Source organism: Gadus morhua, chromosome 15, assembly GCF_902167405.1.
Source record: "Gadus morhua chromosome 15, gadMor3.0, whole genome shotgun sequence".
Taxonomy (NCBI): domain Eukaryota; kingdom Metazoa; phylum Chordata; class Actinopteri; order Gadiformes; family Gadidae; genus Gadus; species Gadus morhua.
This window is the reverse complement of record NC_044062.1, coordinates 18219085-18232130: the sequence shown is the minus strand read 5'-3', so window position 1 is coordinate 18232130 and position 13046 is coordinate 18219085. Positions and strand designations below refer to the sequence as shown.

Genomic DNA, 13046 nt, shown 5'->3' with positions numbered 1-13046 from the left:
ACATGGTTGAAATGTCTGTACAATCAATGCAATGTATTGTTTTTGTATAATGATGCGTTTGGCATTGTTGAGCTTCTTCTTGCGTTCAGATTTAATGAACTTGTTTCAGTGCAGGTGATTTCGATAACATAAGATTGCGTTCCGCCAATGTGTCGAGATTGATTATAGGGCGGTGGCCAGTGAGAGATGATCAAAGCCTTGGAAGCTTGAGTAAGGGTGGGCGGGGCTTCCCTTGTGTTTCCAGCGGCCCGCCCCTGCCTGTCACAGATACAAAACCGTCTGGCCCACAGCGAGATGAAACAAGTGGAGGGGATGTAGCAGTAGCAGACATACATTCGTGAGAAACCCAAATAAGCGCTCTGGCGTTGCTGTGGTTGTGTTGTTGCTTTCTCCGTCGCCCAGATTGCGCTGAGATTTTTGGGATTTTTTAAGCTTCCAATTTTGCAAATCGGAAGCTGCTCTGGTGTAAGTAAAGGTGTCTGCACAGGAGCTCAATGGCCGCGACGCTAGCGATGAGCGGTGGCGGCCAGGACGAGCCCTTCTACCCGCTACTGAAATCCACCATCCCGGACGACTTCTCCTTGGAGGAGTCCGCCCTTTTCGGCTTGGACTCCAAGATCACGGATGCTGAGCGGAATGGCCACAATGAATACATCCAGGTAAATAAGTCTTGAGATTCCTGTTTTTAACTTTGACGCTCCGATACGAAGCGCATAATGCATGCTTAAATAAGGGATGGGAGCCGCTGTTAATAACCCATTGAATGGGCGTGGCATGCTGGTAGTGCTTCAGCGTTTGTGGGCTTACTTTGTGATCCACCACATTTGCACGACTCGTCCGCGTCCTCGCCCGTGGTACCGTGCGCCCCCCCCCCCTACACGAGCAATACACTACACCAGTCAGGAGGAGGAGGAGGAGGAAGATGTGTGTAATAAGCCAACTGGACGGCAACGTGAAGCCGAGCTATTCCGACTGCAAACGCATTCCTCAGTGCATGCTTTTAATGGAGCGAATGCCAGTTGGTCACAGTTGGTCCGCTCTGGCTTACAAGCCACACCAGCGCCATACCACACCACGGCAACAACTGACTCCAGCCTCGCTCACTCCCAGCTCAGCAGCAGAAACTACTCCCCTTACTCCCCCTAGCTAGTGAGTAAAGAAAAAAAGAACTCGTCAGGGGATGGATCGAGGCTAGAACAGCTGGTACAGGACCAGAGCCACACTAGTAGGCAGACACTAGAAATAGCATCCTCCCCCGCGCCACAGCCGGTCATCCCGGTGCATCGCAGCCGCCCAGTGATCTGCAGAGGCCCGGGTGTTTCCCCCCGTCGCTCTTCTCGATAGTCATCTTATCGCCTCACCTTGATTTCTAGGTTTTTAGTGTTGTGACACAAAAGTTGTACCTAAACCTGTTCTGTCATCCGCCCATTCAGTTGGTTGACTTGCAGTGGTGGAGGCTTAACATCTTGTCTGTTACATATTAACACGCCATTCATGAGTAGAAATACAACACAAATCTGTCTTTTAAACCGAGCAATAATTTCCCCTTTCAACCCTTAATATAGCCGGATCCCATTGGCCGGTCTTTATGAGTTCAGCCTTACAAGCAGAGGGGGAATGTAGCAACCACGCATTGATGACTACATGACAAATACTTTGGGCATGGCTGTCCTATCAAACATATGTCTTCTCAGAATAGTGTGTCAGAACGCGGTGACGTTGGTGGTCGAGGAGCATTTGCTTCAGCCTGGATTGCTAAGAGTGGACAGCAAGGATTTTGCCTGTTATGATCTATGTTTATTTATATTTTTGCACAAAAAAAAGGCACCCTGTATCTTTAAACTCACCCAGGCTTATTGTTGTTAGATAAGCGAATAGGATCGGGGATAATCTCTGTCTTCCATGTTCTTTTTGTTTCCGTAGACCAAGTGTGAGCTGGACAGGTATCTGTCCCAGGTGCCTCTGCCCCCCCTGTCCGACGGCCTGCAGCAGCAGCAGAAGTCGCGGCGGGACAGTGTGTCCAACATGGACCAGTTCTTCAGCGACGACCAGGCCTTCGCTCCATACACCCTCAACATGAACCTTTACCTGCCCGACGTGGCCTACCTGCGCATGGGCTTGTGTCGGCCGACACGCCTCCCTCAACCTCTCCCCCAGCAACCTCACCCCCAGCAACCTCACCCTCATCCCCAGCAGCAGCAGCAGCAACAGCAGGCCCACGCAGGTCTGGCCCAGGTCAAAACGGAGTCCTTCTCTTCCGCTCTCCAGCCCCACTGTACTGAAACCTCCCCGACCGCGAGCAGCGGCACTGGGCCAATGCCCATGGAAGCGTCCGCCATCGCCATGACATTGCCAGGGTTACTGGAGTTCACCAGTGCTTTTAGCCAATCGGAAGTGGGCGGTGACGATGCCATGTCGGGCGTCTTTGTCAAGCAGGAGGTCCCGTCACCGTTTGAGCAGCAGCACCACCACCATCACCATCATCACCACCACCACAATAATCACCATGACAACAGCGGCTCGTTGTTTCAACTCCTCAACTCTGATTTGGACCATCACCATGGCAACGGGGTGGACGTCCAGACACAGCAGCAGCAGCAGCAGCAGCAGCATCATCATCGCCTTCATCAGACACAGAGCGCGGGTCCCCTGTCGGTCCACACGTCGTTCCATGATATGTCCGTGCCTTCCTCCACGTCTCAGCAGCAGCAGCAGCAGCAGCAGCAGCAGCAGCAGCAGGCATCCACAGCCAAGCCAAACTACTGCGGCCTAACCGGTGGAGCCTATGTCCACGCCCCCGCCGCACACCCACAGTTCCAACCGCAGCAGCAGGTGCCCTACCTGCCCCCCTCCCCTCCCAGCTCCGAGCCAGGCAGTCCCGACAGACAGAAGGAGCTGCTCCACACCATGTCCCCCCCCGCCCTCCTACGCGGCCACCATCGCGTCCAAGATGGCGAGTGGGAGCCCCCCCATCCTGTGCACAAGCCCGGGGACCATGGCCCTGCCCCTGGGGGCTGGCCCCACCCAAGCCCCAGGCCCGGCCGCAGGCCTGACGAGCTCCGGCCCAGACACCGTTCTGGGTCTGGGTACGGCCGAGACCGGCACCTCCCCCAGCTCTGGCTCCTCCTCCACCATGCCCATCCGCTACAACCGGAGGAACAACCCTGACCTGGAGAAGAGACGCATCCACCACTGTGACTACCCAGGTCAGAGCTGTGTGTGTGTGTGTGTGTGTGTGTGTGTGTGTGTGTGTGTGTGTGTGTGTGTGTGTGTGTGTGTGTGTGTGTGTGTGTGTGTGTGTGTTGAAATTTAGGGTTCATACTGAACCGGAAACTCCATGCTGTCACGCTACAGTCAGCTATAATAAAGCGTCGCTTGAAAAGATGAGATGGATGATGTCATCCATAAAATTACATTTGACATGTTATCGAAATCACCTGCACTGAAGCAAAATGAAATGCAAAGAGCAGCACCTAGGTATGTTTTCTGCTGGTTGTTTTCATCGTTTTGAGTCTCCTATGACTCCCTACTTTAATCAACTGGCTGGTACAGAAACTACTTAGCTCTTATTGTGATGCCTTAATGGGCCGCACAGAGAGCCCCGAGTCGATCTCTATCGCGCTAATTCGTGCCTTTGGTTGTTTATTTGAACATTAAGCATCATGCGTCATTATCATTGAATAATGATAAGTTTCAAAACAAAAGTCATTTTCTTTTAACTCATGCCAAACTTGCATATTAGATAATGGTGAAAAGAAGGGCCTGGCTTTGCTGTTAAGAACGGCAAACTGAGTTGTTTTGGCTGGAGAAGGGATTTCCCACACGGAGGGCAGCGATCTAACACCGGACCTCGCTAAGCTCACCTTAATGTAAACACATCTGAGCTATATGATGTGCAGCTACTTGTTGGACATGTAATGTCAACCAGCCCGAGGCAGTGTGTAAAATTGGCTCTGAAAAGCCTTTTCCTCCAACACCGGCACCAGCAAGTTAGCACATGCAGTCCCTGAATACATGTTGCTTGATTGGACTTTTAGAAGTGCTCAGATTCTGGCTGGCTACAGCTGTTACTCTTATCTTTTTAATTGTGCATTAAACACTATACACCCACTGACTCGACCAGACATGCCTTTTACCCATTTAGGCATTGGTATTGTACTAATGGAAATGTAATCTTCAATGACCTTAATATCCTCTTGTTTAGCGTTTTGCTCAGTTTTTGTAATTACGCCGCATTTCTTCGCTTGAATTGAAGCCAAAAACATTTGAGGCTGTTGAAAATGCATTAAAAAATTCAGAAGTTTCCTCTGTCATTCTGCATCATGTTGTCAAAGTTGTATCATTTTGCACCAGATGTTGTAAAGTCAACTCACTCTTGTGTTTTTTCCGTGGGTTTCAGGCTGTAAAAAGGTCTACACCAAATCATCTCATCTGAAGGCTCATCTTCGGACCCACACGGGTAAGGCCCTTACCCCACAACCCTTTTTTGGGGTGTTTAGTTTTTTTGAGGACATGTCAAAAAAATTACACTGGCCGTGTGACTCGTATTTCAGAGGCCGCTGGAACCATGTTGCTAGGCAGGCATGTTGTGATCTTGGCATGTGTGTGTAAACCTATCCTAGCCCATTCCCATCCTCTGCCCAATATACTATTCCATTAAAACAGGTGGAAGTGAAACACTTCTGCCACTGGATGACTCTATCGTGCTCACACTGTAAGACTGTTTGCCATATGCCTGCTATCACTGTTTCTGTTTAAACAGCCCTGTTTGTGAGTCTTGAAATGCTCCTGTGCAGATCGGTAATGTTATCAGCCACTAAAAATAAACTAGATTAGTTTTTGTATATAGAATAATCTTGAATTATCTTCATAGCTGTCATAGCGGATACAAATCGCTCCTTGATGTGCTGTATCTTTCTTTCTTTTCTTTCTACAAACCAGTGGTTAGGTGTTTGGTCCCACCTAAAGCCAGCTAACAAAACAGGGCTTCTGTTGATGCACACAAATTCCTCTCTCATCCGGACACACACACACACACACACACACACACACACACACACACACACACACACACACACACACACACACACACACACACACACACACACACACACACACACACACACACACACACACACACACAGCAAAACCTGTTTTGTTTTTTTAATGTGGATGATATGAGCGTGTTTTTAATTTGATTTGCAAATGTTTGTTTAGCGAACTATGCCACCGCGGTTTGGTGTGTGTGGGTTTACAATGCAATGTGTTAACATTACATGACAAATAGGCATGTTATGGTTCACATAGCAGGCTGACAAGATGAGAGGAAAAAACAGACAGACAAGGTTGAAGGTGTTTTTATAGTGCAGTGTTTTCTGTCTCTCTCGTTCTTCTTCTCGTGTGTGTGTGTGTGTGTGTGTGTGTGTGTGTGTGTGTGTGTGTGTGTGTGTGTGTGTGTGTGTGTGTGTGTGTGTGTGTGTGTGTGTGTGTGTGTGTGTGTGTGTGTGTGTGTGTGTGTGTTCACTTCTCTTAATGTGCAGCTCCCTTTGTCTTGATTTGTTTTCTCTCCCCCCCACCCATCCTCTGTGCATCCCATGCACTTACGCCCGGAGACATGCACATGCACCTGTCAGCATCAGCGGCGTGAGATGATTCCTAATGCCTTTCTCTTTTTCCAGCCCACTGGGATCCCAGCTCTAATCCCCATCAACATCCATTACTCTGATTTCTTTCTGTGTGTTTGCTTGTGTGCGTGCGCTCGTGTGTCCACAAACATGTTTGTGTAGAAGAACCGAACAGCACTCCCTCTCGTTTCCACTTTCTATCTGATCGCTTTCTTTTTCCCTTCTGACATTTACATTTTTATTTTAGTTAAATCAATGCTTCTTGCCCGAGATTGTTTTTTGGTGGAATAGGAACCCTGGTTTCATTATGTCTCAGCCGAGGGAGTTTCGGGGGTGTGTGAATCAGCCGTCCAAAGTGAACACCCTGTAGAACACGTGTCAAACAAAAAGCCCGGGGGCCAATTCAGGCCCTCAGCCAAATTCTATCTGGGATGCGCGTCATTTGAGTTTTTAATACATTTTGGCCAGAATCTCGATCTCATGGGATGGGCCCTATAAGTCCAAGCATGCACTGCAAATTTCTTCTTTTACGTGGCTGACGAGTTTTGAACTGCTGCACCAACCTCGACCTCATGGCAACACCAAGACGTTCGCCAAATCCAACGATGCATAATTAGAATATCAGGACCACTTACCGTTCCAGCAGCAGAGCTATTACTTTGTTTTATGCACCAGACTGCTGAGGCGCATTCAGTTGAACTACTGGTTCGCCATCAGCGACGTTGTAAACTCAAGCAGCAACTAGAGAGGCAGCAACTAGAGAGGCAGTGATGCAAAACCTCGTAAATTGCCATGCAAACAATGAATCAAAAACGACTGAGGTAATGCTCCTCGGATTGCTTAATGGCTAATTTTAGTTTGAATAGGCGTCCAGGGGGCGCCCGTGGCTCACCGGGTGGAGCGAGTACCATATAGGCTCATTCCTAAATCACAGCGACCCGGGTTTGAGTCCTGCCCGTGGTCATTTGCTGCATGTCCTCCCCTCTATCTCCCATACCTTCCTCTCGATCTCACTCTCTAATATAAAAGCATTAAAATCCGAAAATAAATCTTTAAAAAAAATAAATAAAAAAAAGGTGTCCAGACACAATAAAAACCATAGATACTATGCAAATACCTAATAAAGTCACTAACTCAAATCTAGTGTATAAACGGAAACTGTTTTGCTTTGTTCCTTCAAAGTTCGAAAGCAAGGCAGTTTGAAAATCTGGCCCTTGTTACCTGTAACCAAACGGCAGTTTGCAGCCGGTTTTGATGAATGTCCAAGTGACAGCCGTGTTAATGTCCAAGTGCGTAGTATGTAGTTATACAACCAGATCTTCCAGTTGGCCCAGTTCATCCCTCGGCCTGGCTGCGTAGGGCCTCCACTGCTCCGTCTCGGCAGCTAGCATGGGGTCTTTCAGCCCGGCCGCATGCAGTTCGATTTATTATACTTTTTTTTATATTATACTTATCATTATGATCCATGAGATATGCATCTAAATATCAGCATCAACACACACAAACACACACACACACACACACACACACACACACACATACACACACACACACACACACACACACACACACACACACACACACACACACACACACACACACACACACACACACACACACACACACACACACACACACTATCGTAACTTAATTGATTGGCTCTATGATTGTGTGGTTCGGATCCAGATGGAGTTCTCATTCTCTTCTTTATCCCCCCACCAGGTGAGAAGCCTTACCGCTGCACGTGGGACGGCTGTGACTGGCGGTTCGCCCGCTCGGACGAGCTTACCCGTCACTACCGCAAGCACACGGGTGCCAAACCCTTCCAGTGCGGCGTGTGCTCCCGCTCCTTCTCACGCTCCGACCACCTGGCGCTGCACATGAAGAGACACCAGAACTAACACACACACACACACACACACACACACACACACACACACACACACACACACACACACACACACACACACACACACACACACACACACACACACACACACACACACACACACACACACACACACGTGCAAACACACACACACACACACACACGTGCAAACCTACCAATGCATACACATTGAAAAGGACAGGGACATGTACACACACACTCAAGCGCAGGATAAAGCATACTCGTGTACAGCCTGGGAACCAGATGAATCTGCAAGCTCAGGTTTTACTTGCTCTGGCATATGCGTCTGGCCCCCCTCCTGTTCAGACAGATTTCCAGCAGACATGGCCCGGGTCGGGCCAATCACAACCGCTCACTAATATTGGGTGAGGTTTAATTGGATGACGTACAGAGGAGCAACCAAGATGGCTGCCGCTGATGTGCGCCATGTTTCGTTGTTCTGATTGGTTTTAGGTCTTTCCAATTTCGTCCAGACCCATTTCGGTCTGCCCCTGTTGATAATGACTCTTGGAAATCGAATAATGAACTGAAAGGTTCTAGACTATTATGCATTTGGGAATTGGTCTGGTGATGTCAGGCTAGTACACACATACACACACTGTACACACATGATGTTCACACATACACTGTACACATACACAAGCACTATCAGAAAATATGCCATCCAAATGTATAAATCAGGAAATGATAAACCTCCCACTGTCAAACACGTGATAAAAGCTTTTAGTGGCCCCACATGTTTTATTCTCATGTTCTCAAAATAGTTGGTTGTTTTCTTAAGAAATGGTCTGGGAAAATAACCTGTCAGAGCGTGGTCACCCATACCAACCGATGAATTAGTAAGGTTTTATGAGAGAAGGGGGGGAGAAATTAAACCAAAACAAAAGTTAAACAAGCTATTATTTGTAGTTACATTTAGAACTGGAATACGACTGGAAGCTTATGCTCTCTTCAGACTTAGCTTTGTGTTTGTTATTTTGTATTAAAGGGAAGTGTGTGTTTCTTTTTGCTAGGACAGCCAAAAGTTTGTTTACCTTTTTTTTTTTTTTGTGCTTTTGTTTGTTTTTTGTAACTGGAAAAATCCAGAACCTCTTTTTGTTTTGTTTTAAATTTTTAATTTGCACTTGAAATGGTTGACTTGTCAAAGCTCATTAGACTACAGAACTCAGTTACCACTGGAAAACACGAAACACATTTCTAATGACTTAGATTCCTCTGAAGATGCAATTCACTGGACACTAAACAGACCATCCCTCTTTACATTCTTCAGAATATGAGGCATTTATAATAACGAGACGACAAGGGACAAAGAAAAGTAAAGAGAATAGAGTGAGAGCAATGAAGGCGAGGAGGAATTTTAAGAAGGAGAGTAGAGTTAAGCATTAAAGAGGGAAAGGGGGGGGGGGGGAGAGAGCAAGAGTGAGAGGTGGAGCCGAGGGACGTTGAAAGACAAAGTGGAGGCGTTTAGTTGCTAATGGGGTGCAATTACGTGGTGAATTATTTAGCTTTTGTCCTCCGGACGTGCGTTGAAGAAAATGTCAGTGGAACCCATAGCCGTACTTTATAGATACTCTCCTAATAGACACAGAGTTAAACAAACATGTCCTTATTTGTTGCACAAGCACCAGGTAGCCATGGAGTATTTAAAAAGAAAGATGGAGGGCGGGGCACGATATGTCCACGGAAAATGTTTTCCTTTGTTGTTTTTTTACGAGAACATTCTTCATTGTTAACATTCTTCTACGTCAATAACGTGTTGTTTTATGTTAAGTCCCTCGTTTTCTGCATTAGAAAATACTCTCAACAATGGCTGATGAATTGAAAGTTTTCACGGTGCTTAATTTATCGATATTTATAATATCGGGATAATGTGTTCTGTTTTTGTAATCCATTTGGTACCATATGAATAATGATTTAACTGGCCTTGTGGTTAGGAAGAGTTCACCCTCTGAAATATTTATAATCACCAAACATCTTTGTGTTGCTTTATGATATGAGCAAATCTAATGGCAATTGTACTCTACACCAAAGCTTGGGTTCATTGTTTAATTAAGGCTGCCTCTGTGATTGTTTCTTTACAAAGGACAGCTTAGAACTAATGCAGCACTGTAAAGTATCATGGTAAATCTGACTATTTATTGAATGAGTAGAAGTGGGGGATAAACAAGGTCAACCAATTCTGCCCAACTAAAACGCCTTAATGTAAATATATGCACTGTAAATATCTAAATGACTTTCTTTCCTTTTTTATTTTGAACAAAAGGGCCAGCGAAAAAATGCCCCGCATCCCAAAAACTATTCGAGCCCTTACTTTTTTCTTAACAGATATTTTAATATCATTTTTTTATATTGTCCTTTAAACAACCTAGTTCGTAGTTAAATTTTTCTTTTTAGAGAAATACCTTCCAAAGACAAAAGTTGTTTTTCTCCAACTGTAGCAAATTCTAATAAAGTCAACTGACTCTTTTACAAATGATCTCTTGTTTTTAGGGTCGTGAGACTTTAATTTTTTGTGAGTATTTACGGTTATATATGTTTATTTTCAAGGGCAGTGAATCATCTTTTAAAACCTGTTTATTTACTCAAGTTTATCCTTGCAGAATCAGCCTTTCCATGTAGGAACTAGTCATAGTGCCTACTGCAGATTAACGTAGGAGTGCACTGAGATGAGATCCTCTTTCTTAACTTTGACCAGCAATGCACCATACAAAAACAACAGTGATGTAGAACATAGATGGTAGGGCCTTCTATATAAATAGAATCTATGTAGAGTTGGGCCGATATCAAGGCTCCAACTCCCTGTGTACTTGAAACCCGTCCAAGTCCCCTTATATCCCTGTTTTAAACACATATGACTTTAGAGCAGTGTGGTAATGTGCCTCCCAAACCATTAAAAAGACATACGGTGGGTGTGTAATTGCTTGCTTTTAACGTGAACACAATGCTGCCTGGAAGTGAACTAAAACCAGGGATATTTAAGTGGGGATGAAGGTGATTAATGAAGTAATGAAGGAGAGGTGCAGGCGATCGGCAGGCCGGGGGTGTGGAGCGCTGCGATGAAGGGCGCTCTGATGCAGCTATGGCTTCACACTCATTATACTTTCCATTCTAAATGAATATATATGTGTTGCAGCTATGCTGCAACGCAAATATAGAAACAGGCCTATATATCAGTCAAGATGATAAGCGTGTAGCGAGTATAAATCTTCATCAGGATGGAGATAAGGTCGGCGAGTATATATATGTTATAAATATACATCAAGATCAAAAGTAAGATAAAGAGCCAGAAAGCGTTCAAGCAGGGGGGAACTGAATAAAGGAATAAGGGGAAAACAGGCAGCAACAGGGGGATAAGATCTTTGTTTCAGACCATGTGAGAAAATATGGAAGAAGAGGGTCTGATTCGGGGGGGGGGGGGGGGGGGGGGGGAGATCAGAGCTGTAGGCCAGTCAGGGGACCCGCCGGCAAACCTGCAGGACCCTTGCTGATCAACAAACAATAGGCCTTTGATATCATAGCAGGACACAATGAACAAGAAAATAAATCTGACCATCACCAGGGACTGGCGGGGAATCCCACCACAAACATACACACACACATATATGCATGCACGCATGCACGCACACACACACACACACCATATGTTCTTGGTTTAAGTCATAAATGTGACCTGGGGTCTCTATTGTAATCTACCTCAGATGTCAGGAGGGAGGGAGGATGGGGGGGGGGGGAGATAGAGAGAGGGTGAGATAGAGAGAGATAGCAAGAGAGAGAGAGAGAGAGAGAGAGAGAGAGAGAGAGAGAGAGAGAGAGAGAGAGAGAGAGAGAGAGAGAGAGAGAGAGAGAGAGCGCAGCAGGACAATCTAAACAAAAGAATCTCTGGGGTTATTCAATCAACCACTTCCGTCCTCCTACAGCTCCTCAGATTCGCCTCCTTCGTCTTTTTATAACCGTCAATTTTATTCCTTCTTTCTTTTTTTCCGTCCCCGTCCTCCCCCGGAGTAAAGTATTGCATGAGCGTCCGCAGACGCTGTGCTGAAGGTCAGAGTGGAGACTCTGTTCTCACAACCTGCTTCTCCTCACCGTTCTCTCTCTCTGTTCCTCTGTCTCTCTCCCTCCTCTCTCTCTTTTATGTGGCCTTTCTCACGTCTATTACTCAGTTCTTTCAACATCTCTGTATACCACACCAGTATGCAGCTTACTTATTATTAAGTAATGCCGTCTAATGCAGAGATATAAAAGGGTAGTCTGTCATTCATTTGCATGCGGGGGCATATAATCTCTCAGACACAGTCATGCACACACACACACACACACACACCACCACACAGATGCACTCACACACAGACACACCCACACTAATGCACGCATATGCGCACATGCGTACACGCACGTATCACCGACACTCATGCACACGCCCACACACACACACACACACACACGGCAGTGAGTGGGAGCTACCGGTTCATGTTTTAGAGTAAATTAATGTCACACATCTGGAAGAAGGCTCCTGCTCCACCCTCCACTGCGCTGCGTTGGTGTGATCCCAAGTTCCCCTCCGCATGCGTGCGTGCGTGCGTGCGTGCGTGCGTGCGTGTGTGTGTGTGTGCGTGTGTGTGTGTGTGTGTGTGTGTGTGTGTGTGTGTGTGTGTGTGCGTGTGTGTTTCCAGCACAGCTCTCTTGGTGCAGACCACCCACTCAGTAAACCAATACAATGATCCAGGGGAGCCAGGATAGATAGAAATAGACACACACACACACACACACACACACACACACACACACACACACACACACACACACACACACACACACACACACACACACACACAATAATGCACACACACTCACTCAAACATACACACACGCACACGCACAAGATCCACACGCAACTTACTCCAAAGTCAACCCTGTTTTCTGAGAATAGAACATGTTTTCTCAGATTCTAACATGTTTATTGAGGAGAAAGACAGGTATTTATATTAGCTCAACAAATCGGCTGAAAAGCTATTCACCTGTGAAAAGGGATAGATACCTGCATACTTAAATGACGGCTGTTAATGACATAAAAATAGTCCTTCTGCACTACACTAAATCATCAACTCTAGTATCGCTTGGAAAACGTGTTCATCAACAATTTAAAAATAGAGTGTTTAACTGTTTTCAAAGACATAAGAGCTGACATACCAATAAATTGGATTGGCCAACATGATGTTATCATGAAATATTATTCAATGAGTCATGAATATGGTAAAGAAAAACACAATTGTACAAATATTAAATCAATCAAGTGCCATCTGTACAAGTCTAATAGTCTCGCAATAACCGACCCTTTCACCGTAAAAGGCCTTTCAGAAACAACAAAGTGATAGCTTCAGGTCAAAGGGGCCATTACTCGTTATCATGGGTGGTATCCACCGCACTGGAAAACAGGTTCAAAGGACAAACTCATTAGGCTTTCTGGCCTATCATGTAAATATTGTTCACCCGCACAGAAAGGCTGGTGAAACTAT

The 13046-nt window shown here is 46.0% G+C and overlaps 1 protein-coding gene across 1 annotated transcript; it reads left to right on the top strand.

The window, feature by feature from the left end:
• Window positions 1-240: 240 nt before the first annotated feature.
• On the top strand, window positions 241-10009 carry klf5a (Kruppel-like factor 5a). The gene is given in 5 exon segments (XM_030379116.1): window positions 241-659; window positions 1924-2913; window positions 2915-3206; window positions 4400-4459; window positions 7347-10009. Coding segments are annotated over 5 exon segments (1686 nt in total). The 5' UTR covers window positions 241-494; the 3' UTR covers window positions 7526-10009.
• The last annotated feature ends 3037 nt before the right edge of the window (window positions 10010-13046 follow it).